At 38.6% G+C, this 21,683-nt stretch overlaps 1 protein-coding gene across 5 annotated transcripts in view; it reads left to right on the forward strand.

Annotated features, from left to right (window-relative positions):
* Window positions 1-21,683, forward strand: part of ptprua (protein tyrosine phosphatase receptor type Ua) — a 170,570-nt gene that overhangs the window by 101,177 nt on the left and 47,710 nt on the right. For all 5 annotated transcript variants that reach the window (XM_026349674.1, XM_026349673.1, XM_026349672.1 and 2 more), the window contains exons 5-10: window positions 1,848-1,963; window positions 4,572-4,743; window positions 5,567-5,860; window positions 11,557-11,877; window positions 15,404-15,513; window positions 19,227-19,428. In XM_026349674.1, coding sequence (XP_026205459.1) covers window positions 1,848-1,963; window positions 4,572-4,743; window positions 5,567-5,860; window positions 11,557-11,877; window positions 15,404-15,513; window positions 19,227-19,428 — 1,215 coding nt within the window. The remainder of the gene's footprint in view (window positions 1-1,847; window positions 1,964-4,571; window positions 4,744-5,566; window positions 5,861-11,556; window positions 11,878-15,403; window positions 15,514-19,226; window positions 19,429-21,683) is intronic.

Here is a 21,683-nt window from a genome sequence, read left to right on the forward strand (position 1 = left end):
CGGTTTTGTCTGCATTAAAATAGCATGAATCATAATATCAGAAAGGTGTATTAAGGAGTAATGCACATACTCTCTATATATGACACCTTGGATTGTAACCTGCAGTTTGTTTATTGAACTGTACAGTACTTAAAATGGCAACCACTTGGCAATGAAGGAGCAGAACCACAAATCAGAATCAATAGAACTGACAAGTAGAAAATCAGCATCTAAGACGGGAGAAGAAACCATGTGTTTGAGCATTGTTGTGTATGTATGTATAATTAGGGAAAGACAGACACACTGACAGATCTGTTTATATCTTTATTAAGCTAAAGGAAATTATGGTGTTGCTTTAGCCATTACACAGAGACAAACATACATACACACGCAAGATAATAACAATAATACCGGAGAAAATGCACATCTATACACAAAAACAAATGCGCCTTTAAATTGCACAGAGTTGTCAAATCTGCAAATCTACAGATGAACAGCTGTGCAGCAAGGCTTTGTGAAAAAAACATTAAACCATTGTTGTAATTTTAACCATCCATCACTTATTTTATGGAAATTGGCTTAAAATATGGTACCACGTTAAATTGTGACAGTATGGATATATTGCAACTCTGAGGACTACCATATGGCACATTTTACAGTAAGCAAATGGAACACTGTTTCCATATATTGGCACAGACTTCTTTAGCTGTGAGTAACTGTGGGGGTATGCAACTTGATAACTATACATTTCCACAGACACTTTGCTTACGCATCCATTTGTCTAAACATGCAAACTGCAGTGTTCACTGCAAGTTATTTGGTATAATTATCTGTTTTACATCTCAGCTTGAGCTATTTCATATTTTATTGAATCCTATTATAGATAAACAAAAAGCGGCTGTTATAGAAACAGACTAAGAATTTACATAGGTTCTTGATACGGCTTGAAATGTAATTCAACATTGCCAGGAGAATACAATATTTGAAGCATCAGAAAACAGTGTTTCTTTGTGATCATAAGCAGCTGTGCTACTCTCAAACTGAACAGTGTTTGTGTAGGTAGGATGGTGGTAATCATGATGTCTTAAGTTATGTAATCTAGTATGCAGCTTGACAAGTGGAAACATGTATGTAGCACTTTTTGTATCAGATGATGCTAATTTTAAGTGAGCAAAAGTATTGTCTCATGTGACTGACAGGTGTTTCATTTCACCCAGGAGTGTGCTGGTGGACTGTATTGTTCAAACAATGAATAGCTCTAAATGACTACTCTCGGTTTTAGCCTTTACTGTAGAAAAGCAGACATTTTTAATCTAAGAAAGAAAAAAAAATGTCACATGCAATTCACAAACACATAACAACTTGCAATTTCTTAAAAAAAAAAAAAAGAAACCACTGGTGTACTGAGCAACATGCACAGAACGGGTCAACCAAGAAAAACAACAGCTGATGTTATTAGCATTGTGAGAGCTGTGAAGAAAAACCCACAGCAATGTATACAGTATATATATATATACAGTATATATATATATACAGTATATATATATATATATATATATATATATATATATATATATATATATATATATATATGTATGTATGTATATGTATATGTATATATATATATATATATATATATATATATATATATATATATATATATATACAGTATATATATATATATATATATATGGTCCTATGTTGATTATACTGTACACAGTATGCATACATCTATGTTTGTGAAGCTATATCTAGGCCTACATGCCTACATTGTTGCAGTCCACATCTGTGTGTTTAATATATTGAGTGGTGCTGCAGATGTAATGCTTTAATCAATGTGTGTGTCTTGTGTTTCCCTCCTTCCACAGACAAGGTGCCTCATTTCTCTCGGCTAGGTGACGTGGAGGTGAATGCTGGACAGAATGCCTCATTCCAGTGCATCGCCACGGGCAAAGTGTCTGAAGCTGAGCCCTTCCTGCTGGAGGTGAGAATCAGAGAACATTTGTATGTGTTTTTATTTTCTTTCTTTTTTTCACAATTACATTTGCTCCTACTGTAAAGTCACCTTGTAAATAGAATGTAATAGAATTGGGATCACTTAGGATAAAGAGAAACATGTTCAGGGTGCTGTTCACACAAGCTTTTTATACTGTGATTGACTCCAAAACAGTTAAGATACTGTAACATTTCTGCATGAAGAGAATGTGTACCTCTGTCCATACAGCCTGAAAAACAGTCCTCTTTGAGAGCACATTTTAATTCTGGCCAAACCCAGAAAGTTCCCGGTAGTAATTGCATCAATAAGTGCTTTTCACTTGAATGATTTTGAACATAACAACACACGTCTGCAATGCCAGACACATTTTGAGTGAATGAATGCTTTGATAATCTGTTCCAGGCAAGGGGCACTTACCGTAGCCAGGTTTGTCAGAATTGGTGTAAGTGTGTCCTAACTCTACAATAGACACATGTTCCATGTCATGCTCAGTGAGTTGCCTCTGTGGTTTGTTGGTTTCAGTGATCACATAGTGAACCGGTTCTATTATTGCCACCATGCCTAATGTCGCCTTGCTTACATTGGAGCAACTACACTCACTCCTAGAAAGTACTATAAAATACTATACTAAAGCCTAAACCTATGGCTAACCTTTTTATAACAAATGTCCTCTTTCTCCTGTAACAGTTGTTGATAATTAGGTCAAGTGTCAATTGGACATGAGAGACCTTACATTATTTGTTAAAGGAGAGAAAATAGGAGCCATTATCTCAAGACTACTACAACTTGTAAATGAATGCAGTGAGTTTGTGACAGTTTATCTTTTATTGGTTGTGTTGTTGCAGGGAAATAAGTCATTTGGAAGATTGTTAAGTTTGTGCCTCTGCTTTTGTAGCTTTTCAATTGTGCCTGCATTTAGTTTACTAAAGCCCCTAAAGTCATTTTTCTCATGCACCAACGGAAAATGCTTTCAATTTTTCTAGTTTAAATGTGAGCTAATATTAGTCTTCAAAAATCCATCCCTGAATGCCTCCACTCTTCCTCTGGCCTTGAAGCCTGCACATCTAAGTGCTTTTGAAATGATGGCAGCAGGGAGAAGGCGCTTTGCAAATGAGATCTTCATATATTTGGTGATCCATCCCTTGTGTTTCCGCTCGAATTTATTTCACACCCCCACCCCCCACCTGCTTCTCATCTCTGAATTGAATCCTTTGAAGATCATCAGCATGTGAAAGAGGCATTTTTATCAGTTTCAGACTTTGCAAATTTGTTGCCAGAGCCCCACTCACACCCACACACAAAGACACAAACAAACAATACTACAGTTGTCTTTTGTAAATTGACAGTATGCTGCAGTGAACTTTTCTGCCTAAGTCAAAACTCACTTCAACTCCTCCCTTCTTTTTTATAAAAAAACTTGATAACAGCAGAAAATAGAAATTTATCACGAACCATTAATGCCTTCTGTTCTACCATTTGTTGTTCAGTGCCTGTTTGATCAGCAACCCCAAGACTACTCTGCTAATTGCTGCTTTCTCTTTGATCTCACTGGTGCTTTGGAGGTCGTCTGCAGACCAGAATGGAGCTGCTCTCCTCTGCTCTTTCTTCTGTGTACGCAGTGCAAACAAATTGTTAGCATAATGTTTCTTAATCAGTTTACATCATACTTCGTTCACTGTGGCCCCAAATTGCAGACAGTTTGTCTGAGATGCTGTCTGGAGCTTTAACATTATTGTGCTCCACACTTGAATTAGTTCCTTCACAAACGCTTAATTCTGATGCGGGGATCAGACCTGGCAAAATGAAGCATTTACTTGCTTTAAAGACCCAAAGTCTTTAAAGTTTAAAGTACAAATCGATGTTTTATTCTGAAGAACCACTTCAAAGCGAAATACAAAATAGTGTTGACAACAAAAACAGTAGGAAACAAATTAGAAACACTACTAGAAGGTTAAATAACCGATGAGGTAGATTGTATTGATACCAAAGCTAAAGTTAATATGAACTCTAATGTGTAGCTTTAGGCAGTAGTACCCAGCCACTGTACATCTAATTTCATATTTTCTTACAGCACTGCGTTTTCACCCCCCTACTCTCATAAACCAATTCAGACATGAGGATGTCAAACCCACTTGCTTTTGAAAAGCATGAGCAGGCGACAGCTTACATAATAATCTGCTTATCCTCTGAGAGGGCTGCATATATTGTACCTCACACCTGGAACGGCTCATTGCGAGCGCTGGCCTCTGATTTCCTGTTGCACTGGTTGAGCCAATTGCCAGTATGCCTGGAGCGCTGACACATTAGCATGGCGAGAGATGAGGAGATGTCAGCCCAAGTCACTGTGCTGGAAATAACAACCCGGGAGGCCTGTGTCATCAGCCTTCACAAGCAAAAACAGTATTGTTACCACTGACATTTATCACGTATTTATTATCTTGCCCTCCCATGTAGCTAATTCTAACCCTTGTCACCCTGTCCTCTTCTCAGCCTGCTGCCTGTTTTTAATCACTTCAGTATACTCTAGGTATACGTATGTTTGGGTTGGTGTGTTCACGCCTGATTTGTCTCTGTGTGATCTTTGTTTTTCTGCCAGCGGAGAAATGGCATGGTGTTGGATATGCCCATGCTGTCGCGCCTGAGCCACAAGCGACTGATGGCGACTTTCCAGGTGGAGGCGCAGCGTGGTGAGCAGGACCTCTACCGCTGCATCACCCTGTCTCCCAGAGGTGCAGCAGTCTCAAACTTTGGCGAACTCATTGTCAGAGGTAAACACAATTTACCTTGCATGAGAATTTCATGAAGTTACAAGATGCCAACATTACCAATACATTTCCATTCATTACAGTTATTTATTCTTGCCACTGTATATACTTTTATTATCCTTTAAAATGTTTTTTTCAGGGTAGGAAACATTTTGCCTGGACATGCACCAAAAATGTGGCCACTCAGTAATGTAGTTTGTCAGTCAAACTGTACTGTACTGTACTGTACTGTTCCTTTACTGTACTGTACTGTTCCTTTAAGTTAACAGACAAGCATTCATAATATATTTGGTTCATGTGTCAATCAATTAGGCAGGTGTAGTCACTCTGGGGCACACATTTACACATGATACACACAGTATCACGTGATGAATAATTTCATGTTTTCTGGGTTGATAAGGGTCATACTATCCATCAAGACACAATCAGTTGTTATTCATGCAAATAAGCTCTTATTCAGCATAATTAAAATGAAAATTTAAGAGTTTGCAGTATCCAAGACTGTCATTTTCTCTCTCTCTCTCGTCTCATAGTCTTGATGAAACATTTTATGACTCAGTGCTCTAGCAGAGCAGAAATAATGTTATTGAAGCTATAAAACAAAAAAGAGAAAATCCATGACAGAAATCCTTGACTTCTCCTCTGCTTACATGACTTTTTTTTTTCTCGCTGAAATTGGCAATATCTGTCAGTTGGTGTTCATCACTGTTTTCAAGGACAATTTTTCCATCTATCTAATCATCTAATTGTAAAGTAAAATCAGTGACAAAACATCAAAAATGTTAGTATGATTATGTACATATTTACATCCCATTCTTTCTTGCAGTCCCCCCGACACCGATTGCACCCCCCCAGCTCTTGAGGGCAGGCCCCACATATCTGATCATCCAGCTTAACACCAACTCCATTGTGGGGGATGGCCCAGTCATTCGGCGGGAAATACAATACCGAGCCAGCCAGTCCACATGGACGGAGACTCATGGTGTTGGCTCGCTTACCTATAAGGTATGGCATCTGGAGCCAGACACAGAGTACCACATCAGTGTCTTGCTCACCAGGCCCGGGGAGGGCGGCACTGGAGCACCTGGGCCACCCCTGATCAGCAGGACAAAATGTGCAGGCAAGTCAGATAAAGCGTTGGATGAACTTTTCAAATTCCACATAAAAAATATAGTTTTTTGAGTTCTTGATACAAACACCTTCTGATCTTGAAGCAATGAACTAAGCCTTCAGTAAGACTGTAGTAAGCCTGCGGTCTTACTTTATCCATACTAAACCAAACTCTGCAAAATGGTTTCACAGTTTGCTTCTAGACAGTTCTTCCTTTTAGGAACACTCCCAAATGCTGAATCTACTGAAATGATGTGAAGACCTAATTAAGGTTGAAACTGATGATTTTCATTATTGATTTATCTATTCCTGATTTTATCCATAATTCAATTTGACATGAAGTCTGTACATGTAAAAAAGCAGAGAAAAATGTTCATTGCAGGTTCTAAAAACTGGATGTGATAAAACCAAGAGGTTTTATCACATATATATATATATATATATATATATATATATATATATATATACTATTATATATATATATATATATATATACTATTTGCACTACACTATTTACTTACTTACTTAAGGGTAACAGCCTACTGACTTTGGCACATATTTTTTGCCAACTACGAGTTGATCTTAATTTAATGACTTGATATGACCATTTAAACTGGGAGATTTGTCTGTTTTTTGTGAGCTTTTGTAATATATAGCACTGTTGCATGTCTCTCTCCCAATTTGCTGAAAAGATACACACAGACAACAGCCCAGGCATATTAGAGTGCAGGGAAAGTCCTGTAGCTAATTGATCATGGAAGACATCATTCTCATTAAAAAAGTGGTTGACCAAATAAACTTGGACAGCCTTTAATATACTTGGGTGTCCCAGCCAAGTAAAGTTACTGTGTGGGAAACACTGCAGTGATATTTTGAAGTTAAAACAGCAAGTTATACAAGTTTACAGTGCATGGTTACAGTGTTAACTTATTTAGAAACTGTTAATAGCTAATGCAACATGTTTGCAGACAGAAATACAAAAATACAGGCTAAAACACTGCATCCATAACAATGACTGACTTCATGGCAACATTTGTGTCACTCTTGCATAATGAGTGACACAACTAAAAAAATTAAGCATCTTTTGAAATGCCAGATGAATGAGAACAAAAAATCCATTAATATTAGCTTTCTGCATCCAATGATTAAATTAAAAAAATCCATGCATAAATGTTGCTTCTAAATAAGCCAACTGTTTTTGAATATAGCAATATACTGCACTTCTAGCTGAGACACGGAGATTATGCCAAAAGCCTGTCAATAAAGGAGGGGAAAACTGGACAACCCCATTTATTGAAAGTTCAACATCCTCATTTATTAATAGTGATTAATATTTTAGTACTACATAATTTTTTGTCTTACTGGTGACCAGCTGCATCTTTTCAATAAATCACAACTGATGTATGAATATGACTTACGAGAAAATGTCATGATCATGTGCCTTAGCTCTAAATAGAAAGTGAAATTAAACTTGTGACAGACGACTTGAAACATCAGTTCAAAATCAAACAGCAGACCATCTGGTTACTCCTGCACTTCACAGATAAAGAAAATGTTGTTTTCAGAGTCTGTTCCCGCTCTGATCCTTTAAGATTCATTCGAGTTCTGCTTTGACGCATCACTTAACAAGTTGTAGTTTGCCTGCAGCCACTGAGAACAAACAATGCATTTGTTGTCATTGCAGTATGGAAGGTGTCTGATGCTTTCTATTTATCCTGGCTTATCCCTGATAAAAATACATTTGCACATGAAGGATTGAGTCATTTACATGCAAGATGAGGTTTGTAGGAGTTCTGTGACAAACAAATGATGTGTGAGATTCATTGTTGAAGCACCACACTCGCAGGTTAATGACGTATCTGAACAAGGAGGAAAGTTTAGTTCTAGAATTAGTGTCGTCCAGTTCTGTCAAGTGATGTCACGCAAGCGGAGAACGTGATCCTCTTCGTCCCGCTTATCTGTGTTTTAGCTGCAGTGCTGCTCATCTGGGTGAAAAAGGCACCCCGTTGCTCTGTCAAGCAGACGGCGTGACGCCCTTGTCACCTGCCACACTCTTTGATCCGCTCTCGTCAGTGTCTTCCTTTCGCCCACCTCCTGTCAACTCCCATTGCTCAGATCTGAAGCTTTGTCCCGGGGGAGAAAGCAGCAGACAGCAGAGGCCTGGCGACACAAAACTCGGGATGAATTTGTCTTCCTAATGTGTCACAGAGAGCCATTTATTTTAGGGGAAGGACTTTTTTTTTGGACAGTCGTTGAGTGTGACATTTCATACTTAATGGTGCAGAGCATTTCACTCTTGTTGAGTGTGGCCAGGCACACACAGGCCCAGTTTAGATGCTAAACAAATGATATACCAATTTTCATTTTTCCTTGTGTTGACGCTTTTAGTGTGGTTCCAGACATACAAAAATGGCACTAATACAGATGTGCCATTCATGTATGTTAGCTTCCTGTCCTCTTGAAAGCCACTGTATGGCAAATTTTTCTGTGATTATGGCATCTTTTTCTGATGGCATAATTTTTGTTTCTAGGAGAATGAGACTGCTGAAAACTAGCTTGCTGTCAGGCCCATTCATCTGACGGCAACGATGCTGTGAGCGAGGTGTCTGTGAGATTCTCTAAAGACTTCTTTCTAGTGTCGGAATGTGGAGTTCTGCATCTGAAACAGAGAATGCCCCAATCACAGCTATTGTTCACAGTGATTTAACAGGTGTGTGGATGCACCTTTGGATCTACTTTATTTAAGTACAGGTGGATGCAACACCATAGATGTGATTCGCTGAGATGTCATCACTACTGATATGAACAAGTTCTTGGAGAGAGTATTGGCTATACATTACTACCTCACTTCATCAAAGCTTTGGCATTATCATTATGGTTTTAGCCATTGAACATACTGATGATTTTATTCTAATCATGTTCTAACGTCGTACAGCAGTCAAACAAGTGGTCTTCCCAAGCAGACATCTACTGGACATAGGTTTAATATAGGCTTTCTGTTGTCTTTAGTTTTTATTATTTTTTCCCTGTCTGCTGCAGAGGGTTTGAAAAGCGAAACCAGAAAGCTAACAGTGACATAGTGAGCCTGATCAATCACTACAAAAACTAAAACATGGACAAAAGCAAACACACATAAAAGCAGCTGCTTGTAGATATCACACTTGAAGATCACAAATCGATTTGCAGCACAAATAAAAACAACAACTGGTGTATTGCGTCTAGTGCATGTGTGATGTGATGTTAGTATACACAGGACTTATGACGAGCTGGTCATTGTAAGACCATTGAATGTGTACTTTTATCCTGGGCTTGTCATACTCTCATCATTTATCAGCCTGAAATAAGAATCTAGTCTGTGATTGATTTCTTCATCATCCTCGATCCAGAATGAAGATGAAAAAAAAGAAGCTCCCTTTACCCAGACTAATATTACAACCCTCAAGTTGAGATCTTTGAATTCAATGAACTCCCACATAAGACGTGGGAGCCAAGAAATATGATCATACAGATTTGAAACAAATCCTCACAGATTTGCTCTGCAGTGAGGTTTATTAGCAGCATTTCAGGTGCTCTCACTGTTAGTTGTAACTCTAAATGAAGTGGTTTTTACTGGATCATTGCAAATGGTGGCTCGTTTTCAACAGGTCTGACTGCTTGTGCTTTTGCTCCATCAGAATTCATTTTAGGGGTGTTACTGCTTTCCCAGGTATCGGTTACTTTGAGCACAATGTTTTCATTATTAATAAAAGGAAATTGCCAAAGGTGTCAACGTAAGACTTGAGTTATATTACAATGAAATTATGAAGAAACCCTAGTACCCCAATGGTGCTGTGGGAAAATTCTGCTCAATTAGTGGTGGTTAGAAATGCCATGACAGATGCGTGAATAGTTTTCAAGCCTTCAAAATAAGACTTAATATGTCAAAAACTGCTGGAAGTGCTGTTCTTCTTCTGAGGCCTAACTCCACTCCCACCTCATTTTGAAACGCAGTTCCTAAGTATCAGATTAAATTACCATGAAGCTACATAGCATCAACATAATTTAGACATTAGAAGTTACATTTCTAAATATTGATACCTGCAGGAAGTGTCAGCAATCAAAACCCCATGTGGTCTGAGAGGTAAGTATGAGGGTGTGCACTGATAGTCCATCATAATTCCAACATTGCTCCTGGCAGGAGGGACAGGCCTCAGTGGCAACTCATTGAGGCAGCTGTTAAAGATGAGATGAAATGTGCAGACCCATAGGGACTCTCCCTCATTCATCTTTCCCTCTTTCCCTGCTCATCTCTTGTCCGGCACTCCCTATCCCTCCTTTACTCCCTCTGCCTCTGGCTAATCCCTCTGATTAGGCGAATCAAGCTGAATGTCAGTTTCAGGGAAGGACTGGTGGAGGACTGGCGGGTGTAGAGAACAGGACGGAGCCTGCTGTGGTGCTGCTGTAATGATGAGTAATAGTGTCTGGAGCAGAAGCTGAACTTTGAGTCAGTGAGCCTGTGGTGGCAGGCCTGGTTTAGCTGGATCACAGTGCTATACGGGAATGGTGATGTTAAAAAAATCTGATTATGATATGATTTTTCAAAATGACATTTTCACCACATGACTGATTGATTCTGTTTCCTGGGAACATTGTAGCTTTTATTGGTGTCAGCTGTGAAAACACTAATCAGCCACACTCTCCCTGTTTCTTTCAAATCTTTTCAATCAAGGGATCTAAAGCTAAAGACCTTTTCTTCTGTGTCGAGTCTCTGTCACCTCTTAACTGAGGTCATTACATTCCTTCGTTAGTTTATGAAACAGCTCTGATACATGAAGATCTACAATCAGTGTTTACACATGACAGCAGTAATTGGAATGTGTGATTCTCTGCAGTCCTCCTGAACCTCACTCACTGAAGGAAAGAAGGGAATGTAGAACACTCTTGTTTTTTATTGTTTCACCCTTGTGTAACCTCAAAATGTAAGTTTGTAAAGTCAGCTGCAACTGTTGCTGTCTCCTTATTCCACATGAGTATTTCTTCTTTTAGAAGAATAAAAAAATATACACTTGTCTTGTCAGCAAAAATCAGCAAAGTGTATTGCAAGAGATAATATCCCTCTCACTGCAAATCAACTCTGCATGGTTTTGTTATGCTTATCAACATACATGTGGAAGTGGTAAAGTAGCCAGACATACAGTATGTCTCCTCAGTCACATCCGTCTGGTACATCCCAAAACCTCAGACCAGATTGGGCATGTAGTGTTTTCAGCCTTTTGCAGTCTGCCTTAAGAGACCCTGGATGTGTCCGGACTACCTCCATATGGAAGCACCCAGTTTAGAATTAGCACCTCAACAGAGTGCATTCAGAGTCAAGGAGCAGTCCATCTACTCAATAATTGTCCACATGAAAAATATATTAGTTATGATCACCTGTGAACTGTAATGTACGTATCTGTGCTCTAATTTCTTCTGCCACAGCTCATGGCCATATTGGAGGAATAACTTGGACAGGAGCACTGCACCTGTCCACTTTTCAACCCCATGCTCCATCTTACTTAACACCTCCTATATACCTCAGCTCGATAATGTGGGTCAGCAACTGATGGGAACTTTTGCTTTTGAGCTACTGAATGGTAGTCTGACAACCTGACAGTCCCCAGTTCCCCCTTGCTTGTTACTACTGTTTTGTACTGTTGTGATACAATTTCTACTTTGCATCCCTCTTAGAGCCCATGCGTGCCTTGCGGGGTCTGACTGCTACAGAGATCCAGCCACGGCAACTGGCCCTTCAGTGGGAGCCCCTTGGCTACAACCTCACCCGCTGTCACACCTACTCTGTGTCCCTGTGCTACCGCTACTCCATGCCAACAGGGGGCAGTGGAGGGAACAACGCCACCGTCAGGGAGTGCCTGTCCGTGGATCATAACACATCACACTTCACACTGAGAGACCTACCGCCTTTCCGCTCAGTCCACGTCCGGCTGGCACTGTCCAATCCCGAAGGCAAGAAGGAGAGCAGAGAGGTCACCTTCCAAACTGAAGAAGACAGTAAGTGGGTGTTACATTTTACCCAGTGAACACCAGGAGAAAAAGCAGTTTATACCTCATACTGCAACATCATCATGGAGAAAAAGGATGTTTCTTTGAATTGCACTGAAGCTTTTTGTCACCGTCACTGAGCTCAGGCTTCAGAACATCTTAAATTTCTGTGTCTGTGCATGCCTATTGATGCTCATATAATTATTGTGCACTACTTACACAAATCCATGCCTTTAGTCATACAGTACAAGCTGAAAAAAAAAAACACAAATATTGACTCAAAAAATAAGCTGGATCAGCATAACTAAATGGAAGATCAGCCTTTTAAATAGAGACCAGTGGAACATTAATCAGCTCAGGCCATGGCTGCTAGCAAAATGGTAAAATGATTTTGCTTATCTTTTTATTAATATTTTCCTGTGTACATCAGCAGATTAGGCATATTGTTATGCAAATTCCCAGAGAGTGAAAATACAGACGGCCAAATGTGTATTGTTATGTAGAATAAGACTTTTCGACATAATGGAACGCCACTCAGGGATATTCTTGACTCAGTGGAAAGAGTGAGGGAGAATGATGATAATATAAAATTGGTAGATTTTTTTTTTTATTCAAAATCAAGCTCTGCTAAAACTATTGTTTTACATTCCATTTTACAACAACTCTTTCCAAGCAGTCTATGAAATATAGGTGGGAAATAAACCGACAGCGAGCTTAATTACCTACTCCTACACATTGCTGTCTTGTAAAGAGGAGGACATTTATTTACATAAAGGGAATAAACAAGCAGAATGTAACGTGGTGCTGTGATATTATGCCTCAGAATTGACTGGTGTAAAGTGACAAGTTCAAAACAAAAAAAAACTAAGTTGTGATTGTTTCTCTCCCCACTTTACTTGATATTTTGAATGTCAGCACTGATGGAAACTTTTGCTTTTGAGCCACTGAATGGTAGTCTGACAACCTGACAGTCCCCAATCCCCCCGTCATAAGGAGAGCTGCCATCACCCTCACAACTACAGTAATTGAGCTGCAGCCTCTGACAGTTCCTCCTGCCTGGTTCCTATTGGACTCAACAATCAAACACTGGTGTAGCGCTTTGCTTACACACTGTAATGCTTGGAGGAATCATATATGACTGTCAGGCATCCATGGATACAGTGGAATTTTCTTCTCCAGTGTGTTGACTATCAGCTTTTGAGCCAAAGAGACAGATCAGTTTGATATTGGCCTTTCATAATATCAACCAGTCAGGTATCAGTTATCTGTCAACCTGTCACAGCTTCAGATTTACAGTGAGGTTTAAGCACTAGATGCATTATTTTTTCCCAAATGCACAACAAGGAATTCAACTTGAAACCACTCCCCAGAAGACTTTGTAAAATTTATCAGGGAAATTAATGAGAAGGAGCAAGAAATCTATTTTGGGATCTGAAAAGAGATACGGGCTTGAGTTATCTTTGGGTCTGTTACAGACATGGGAAAAATTGTTGGTACCCTTCTGTTAAAGAAATAAAAACCTACAACGGTCACTAAACAAACACGGTAACTGACAAAAGTGATACATCGAAATATACTAAAAATAATTAAACTCCCCTGGATAAAAATGATGGTACTCCTAGAAAAGACCATAGAGACATGTTAAACTAAAGTGTGTCCAGCAATTAGCATCACAGGTGTCTTCAAACTTGTAATCAGTCAGTCTGAGTATTTAAAAGGTGAAAGGTGGTCACTGTGCTGTTTTTTATCATGATGTGTACCACACTGAACATGAGCCAAAGTGGACTTAATGGAGGACGATTGAGGAGGATTCCACTTTTAAAAAACTTTTGAAAAACATTTGAAACCCTACTGTGAAATATGGAAGAGGCTCAGTTATGTTCTGGGACTGCTTTACTGCATCTGGCACATGATGTCTTGAATCTGTGCAGGGTACAATAAAATCTCAAGGCTACCAGAGTCAGAAAGCTTGGTCTCAGACACAGGTTATCCATGTGTCATCCAACAGGATAATAACCCAAAACACACAACATAAAAACCCCAAAATGGCTAAGAACAAATCATTGAACTATTCTGAAGTGGCCTTCTATGAGTCCTCATCTAAATCAGGGTCCAGGGAAAAAGCTGAAACATGCAGTCTGGCGAAGTCACCCTTTAAACCTGAGACAGCTGGAGCAGTTTGCTTGTGAGGAGTGGACCAAAATACCGGTATACAGGTGCAGAAATGGAGAGTTACAGAAATCGCTTGATTACAGTGATTGCCTCAAAAGGTTGTGCAACAAAATATTAAGGGTAGCATTTTTGTCCAGACGAGTTTTATTAGTTTGTATTTTAAAATGCTTCTGTTGAACTACAACTCACAAGCAATGTCATGATGTAGCTGTTAGTAATTTTTAATTAATAAAAACTACCTCATGCATACCTTATTTATTTCAGTGATCATTGTGTGTTTTTCTTTCTTTTACAGAAGGGTACCGACAATTTTCTCCATGTCTGTAAATAATAATTCTCCTTTTCGTCGTTGCAGGTTAGCCAGGTTAATTTTTTATTTAGAAGTGAAAATGAAGATGAACAAAAAGGGCGCCAAACGTGTGATAAATGTGAGAAAAAGAACATGGTGTGCCACCTGAACTAGAAACGCTCAAATAATAATAATGAATCTTGCTATAACTTTCACAGCATTTAAACATTTTTTGAAGGTGGTTTTGTGCATTGCATTAGACCTTTTTCAGTCTAATATCTAATATTCTGGACTGTAGCTGGTAAAAGATCAAAATTGACCAATTTTGTTTGAATTTACATTTTTTCTTGCTCCATCCTGTCACTCACTTACCATGGGAAAAGAGAATGCTGGTACTTCAAAGCTTGTTTGAGGAACTTTTTTTTTACTTTCCATCACAGATACATACACAGTAATACACAGTATTACCTAAGGCTACTCTCTAAGATTTAGAGTTCTTTTAAGTCAGATTTTGTGACATGTTGATCCTGGAAAGCTATTATCATGAGTGTTACCACAGAGCCCCACTGGAACCAACAATCTACTGGGGGACTCTTATGGACGATTACTTATCCTCAGAACTATCCAGCACTTGAAACACTGAAAAATAGTTGTACTTTTCAGAAGATGCATCTCATTAAAACAAAAAAAAAAAAAAAGAGATATTCAGGAAGTTCACAGGTTGATTTACTTTGCTGTTTCCCTGTCAGTGAGGTGCTAAAAAAGAAAAATTGACTGTCATCCTCAAAGACACGGTGCTCTGTTATAAGACAGTAGGAGCCAGAATTTCAATTCATCCTAGGGGCTTGGAGCAAGGCGTTCCACAGGTTCCTTTCATCTCCTTCTGCCCGGTCTATCTGTTTGCTCTTTTTTTGTCCTCCTCCGTCCCTCTGGTCCTGTGCCTTTTCACTCTTTCAAAGGTGTTTTTACCCCCTGGCATGCCTGCACAAGAGTCCATTACTTGAGAACCAAGCAGAGTGCTTGTTTCAGAGAAGGTTATTTATTTATTTATTTATTTTATTTCTCCTGCTGTAGTTCCTGGCGGCATCGCTCCTGAGTCCCTGACCTTCACCCAACTCGATGACATGATCTTCCTCAAATGGGAGGAGCCTGTCGAGCCCAATGGTCTTATCACACAATATGAGGTAAGATACTTTGTAAGTCATACAAATTATCAACAGTGCACAACAATATAGCATATCACACACTAATCCTTTCCAGGTGTGGGATGTTATTTTCCCCTTGCCAATGTCTATTTTGTTCATCCTCCTTCGGTATAATGAGTCAAAACAAGGAAAATCTCCTCTTGCTGTTTTGAAGACTTCTGCTGTCTTAGATTTCCCCCAGGCTTGTATTCCTCTTTTCTAGCCCGAATGCTGGTAGTGCACATGGGCCTGAGCCAGCAGAGTGGGGAGGACCCACTTTTCACAGTTCATGAGATTTACTGTACATGTTCATATGGTAATGAAGCTGAGGCCCAGACTTCAGGCTGTAATTACATGGGGGACAACCATTCTAATTGCTTATTTGCCTAAGAGATGCCTCCACAAGAGGGCAACTTTAAATGTTTCTAATTAATTATTGATGGCCCTGTATCAACCACAGACCTTTTTAGTACAGACTTTGGATCTTTTTTCTGTAAGTAGACGTGAAGACCCACTCTGACTTAATACATGGCTGCCTGATGGGGAAAGAAACTAGTTTCCATTCACAAGCAGAAGCTTGGAAAGTGAGGAACTAGGCAAAGAATTGAGTGGTGCTGTAACCTATATCCACATACAGATGAAGTGGCCTGGCTCATAACCTCCAATCTGCTACTGCTCTGGGTGAAATATCCAGATTTTTAAGGTCTGTGCCAGTATCAGAATTTGAGAGTTGAATATCTCATTATCTGGTTACTTTTACTTTTCCTCCACTACCACCACTTTTACCACGTTTTTTCCCCCCACACCTTGTTACTATGGTAACAAATAATTTTCTTATTTTTACTAATCACTAGAAGATTTTCTGTATATATATATATATATATATATATATATATATATATATATATATATATATATGTATATATATATATATATATATACACATATATATATATATATTTATTAATATACATATATATTAACATTTGTTTGCAGTTTATAGTTGTTAACATTTGTTTGCAGTTTATAGCACAAAAGTAAATGTTTACAATAAATATTTTGAGGCGGTACTTCTAGTTGCAGTGAAGTACTTTTTTATGCAAGAATTTGCTCTATTTCTTGAATATTGAGTTTGTGTACCTCTGCCACTTGTGGGTGGTTTGTTACTGCACAGTATGTGAGCCACAGTTCAGTATATGTTTTGGCACCTGGATAACCTCGATCACACAACCGTGTGTTTGCAAGTGCAATGTTTCATAATCAGTTGAAAGAACTTTTAAAAGCCAATATCATACCAATAGTGGTTGTTTACCTTGTAAAAGAAGTTCATGTAGTGAGTTCAACACCTACACTATATGGGTTGAATCACTATGCACTCCACAGCACTTTCAGAGTGCAAAGACTCTTAATATGTAAAACCTACCTGGGTATTGGCCTCAACCTTGCACAGACTATTCTAATAGTCAATTAGCTGTCTGTGACAAGCCAGTACCTCATATTAGCATCTGTGACTATTGGCCAGTAACCCAACAAAGCCGGGTAACATTTTATTTCATTAATTGTGCTACTGGAGCAATGCACCGACAGGACAGACAATAGATGTAGCTTAGCTTTGCTAGCAAGCAACAGATGCACTGACTGTGTGCATGAGGTTGTTAGAGAGAGAGAGAGAGAGAGAGTGTGTGTGTGTGTGTGTGTGTGTGTGTGTGTGTGTGTGTGTGTGTGTATGTACCAGACAGCTCAGCCTCAGACTGAACTCAGCTCTCTCCAGAAATTCTAGTTCTTTCTGTTGTTTATCTTTAGTCTATTTTAGTTTACCTCTCATATTGGTTCATATTTAAAGTAAGTTCACAAAAATCAGGGAAAAGTTCAAACATTTTAAACTGGCACAGGTGCGAATTTACATGAAATTGTGCCATTGCAAGAAAATTTGCTTATTCTATTCATTCTATCCATTGTTTGAATAGATTTTTTGTAAGCAATTGTTCCACCTCCAAAATTCTGTCTAAATACACAGTAAAAGTGAATGGCGAATTTCAAGTCCCATTCTCATATTTATATAGACATGGACATTTGCATTAACAGTTTAGGTATTCTACAGCTCTGATTGCCCATAATATCATTACTGAGTGTCCTTTTGCCATTTTGGATGTCCACCAAACTTTTAATGTTATCATCACCTCACTCAAACAGAATGTGTCCAGCCTTACTTGGCAAAGCTGTAGTCACATATGTCCATTCAGAAATTTAACAAAGAAAGGAAGATCAGTGTGTATTTCTGTAATTTGCATCAGCATCACATTCAAGTACACTATATCTGATATAAAATCATGGGTTAACAATATCAGCCATGAATCTGTTACTGGTGTGTAATAAGTGAACCAAACCCTCGTGTTGTCAGTCATCTTCTATCTTCCGCTTTGTTCTGTAATCCTTCTGTGGCTTAGGCATCAAACATGGTTCAAGTACACAAATAAGGGGCCTTTGAGTTACACACATTATTGCTTTAATGAATATGTCACTTGAAAGAACGCTAACATGTCTCTACACATCTTCATATTTATGATTTGTTGTTATCTCTTCATTCAGACGGGAATACGATTGAAAATGCTGAATTAAAATTTTCTTTTTGCTTTTCTCCTTCCATCTGTTCAGTAAGTAGTCTGAAGTGGGCAGCACCAGTACACTAAACCCTCTACTAATGAACCCACCACCTTGACATTAAAGTGTTACATTAAAACAGCTTGACAGACCACTAGAAGGAAGAAAGGGTAATTTGATTGATTTGTGTGATTGATTTCCTGAATTTTGTGAAAGTTGCTTTACAGACTTAAACACATTTATCAAATGGCAAGATAAAAAAAAAACACCGGTCTTCATTCACACTTTTTATCTTTAGTACCCGCTGTTTTTCCCTCCTGCTACTAATCCAGCAAACTGTGTAAAACCAGGCCAACAATGCTGCAGTAGGAGAATCTGACACAGACTGTGTCTGATTATCAGCGGCTAAAGGCAGCGTGAGATTTATTAGATCTGCACTGAGAGACGACATCTAAATTTATCTATATATTGAGAGGTGTTTCTCATGAGAGAGTCTTTAAATAGAATGCCATCTAAATTCAATCTTTCAGGTTGTGTGAATAATAAGCTCTGCTCTATGTGAAGCAAGATACAGATACAGATACTGTAAGTGGGATTAGTTGTGGTTTAAGAATAGTATATGTTGGAGGATGCTTTTAATGACCTAATTTGAACACATGCTGAGTGAAAAGAAAAAAATCCAACAGAAATGTTTTGGAGGTTTTTGCTCATTTCCTTAAACTTAAAATCTAGTAATGGGTCGCAGTTCTTTTTTAATTGCTATGCTAGCAGTGAGGCTCTGGGGATGGCAGTCTTGGTCTGTCAGGACAGTCAGTCAGTTCACTATTTTAGTGTATGCTGTCATATTTTACCAAAAAGTAGAAAGATTGTCATGAATTCTGGTATCTTATTCCCCAGGGGATGAATCCTGACACCTTACTTCTGGTGCCAGCATTAAATCAAACTTTTTGCTTTTTTACCTACTGTGTAAAATGGATCAGTATTACCTAAGTTGATTGACACAAAGGTTTAGTTTGTGATTTTGAATGAACTTTTTAGCTCAGAGTGTTGTTGGGCCCGAGCACAGTCTCACCGAGTGTTGTTTTAACCCCGTGCATTTTTTCCATTCCCAGATCAGCTACCAGAGCATCGAGTCATCAGACCCTGGCATTAATGTGCCAGGTCCTCGCCGTACAGTGTCCAAACTGAGGAATGAGACCTATCACATGTTCTCTGGCCTGCATCCTGGAACCACCTACCTGGTGTCAGTCCGTGCACGAACTACCAAGGGTTTTGGCCAGACGGCGCTCACCGAGATCACCACCAATATCTCGGGTGAGACCTTCTGATATTTTTTTTATTGAGTCAGTTGTGGTCTTTGCTTTTAAGTGTACAGCATATCTGAGTATGGTTAATCCAATAATTACAGTACAGAATGAATGCACTTATATTGAAAAAGTTGAATTCTCTCTTTGAGACAACATATGTTTTTCCCCTGTAGTTTTAGCTGGGCTGCTTTTGAAGCAGTTGAGCTCAGTAGCTGCAAAGTCATGTCTTATTCCTAATGTTTGATTTCATTTATTTTAACAATAATGACATGACAAAATGACATGTTATAACCTCTTTTGAAGAGCTCTTGATTAAATTACAGATTTCTAACTACAAAATCTACATTTTCCTTCAGTCAAACAGCTTTTAGATGTGCGTTCGTTTGACGCAGACCTGAATTATAGTGACCTGCAAATGTTCAGCTTGAAATGGTTTGGATGAAAACATCTTTGTTCAGCCAACATCCCCACAAACTGAATTCGTGTTTGCTATTCAAAGGCAACGCAGCATCTCAGAAATCAGAGAAGCGGAGTTTGTGAATGAAAAGGTGTGGATTGTGAGAGAGGTCTGGAAAAAGTGTCTGTGGGGAATGCAGCAGTTTTACTAATTGTGTTTACTTTGATAAAACATCACACGCTATTGTGAGCAACCATGAACCAACACAGTCCCCAAGTTCCCTAATCTAAAAAACGTTTAACCTAAACCACAAAAACTTATTTTTTTGCCTGTATATATTATCTGTCATTAGTGGTTAGTTTTGGGACTCATCAAAAAGACAAACAATTTAGATTCAAACGTTCATCTAGGTTCTAGTCCGCGTGTACTGTGTGTGAATTTTTTTTTTTTTTCGGCCTTCCAGGCTTAAGTCCGGCATCTCCTTTTTTTAACATCACAGTGATCACAACATTATCTCCTTTTAAAAATAAAAAAAATGTTGTTCAGTGGCAGCAGACTTTTTACATGATAAGACATACATACACATCTTCCACTATGTTGATAAACGGAGGCATCAGAATACACTACAGACCATAGAAGCTATCAGTAGATATCAGTATAACTTATAACTGGCTCTGTCATTGTTGTTAACAGTGCTTTTTTTCAGGCTTTGGATTGGCCAACATGACTTTATAGATTTATATCACCACCTGACATTTTCATGACATTGTGTTTTTGCATTTGTATGTGGCTGTTTTATGTTTTCATTGCATTCATTGCAACTGTCCTTGCCCCTTCAATAATGTCTTTTACACAGTTATAATGCCATCGACACTGAAATCTAAAGAAACTGCTTGGTTTTAATTTTATAATGCAGGTTTGTTTTACTTTTGGACATGGTCATGAAGATTTGGCCTGTTTGCCCTTAAATAATATTTGTTTGATCATTGACAACCCTTCAATATATGATAAAATGTCAGAAATAAAGTGTGGTTTATTATGTGAATATTTATTAGTCGTACTCAATAGCACCTGCTCTGTATAGATTAGCAAAGAATCACATGAATTATTTGTGAGACTTAGATAAGGGTTGTCAGATCAAGCTGCTCAAATGATAAATGATAAATAAGATATTTAGTCATTCAGTTTGGAGAAATGTTAAACTCAGCTGGGTGTTGTGCACAAACATAACTAATTACACTGTGCCCTTTATTTTATTATAACCATTTCCACCCTCATTGTTGCAGTCTTTTTTAATTAAGATACATGGCCTGTAACTGCTCACAGACATGCACCTGCTGCGTGGCTGCACAGGGTTATACAGGAGCAAAATGACTCTGTATGAAGCAAAACAGCTTGGTTTACTCAAAATGTAAAGATTAATATTTGAAAATAAAAAAAAAGATTCTAACATTTTTGGGTTCCAGAGGACGTAAATTATGTACTGGATTGTTAGCAGAAGTAAAAAAAAAAATTCTTGACTTTAAAGACATACGCTGGTATTATAAACAATGCAGCCTGTTCATATCCCCTCATTGCCTGCTCTATCTAGTTTAGAAGGTGGTCTATGTGGGCTCACAGCTGTCAAGGTATGGAATTCAGCATACAGTATCACACGCTCTCGCTTGGCTGCGTTGCCAGAAAAGCCCAACAGGAAGCCAAATCTTGCACCGATGAGGCAGCTAGCAGCAAGACATTTAGTTTTTTCATAATTCATGCTGGATTTAACCACCTACTGTAACATGCACTGGCTGGCTAACACTTTTTGGCACCGCTGTATATAATGTAGACCTCAGCCTTTTGTGTGCAAGCGTGTGTGTGTGTTT

Source organism: Anabas testudineus, chromosome 11 (assembly GCF_900324465.2).
Source record: "Anabas testudineus chromosome 11, fAnaTes1.2, whole genome shotgun sequence".
Lineage (NCBI taxonomy): Eukaryota > Metazoa > Chordata > Actinopteri > Anabantiformes > Anabantidae > Anabas > Anabas testudineus.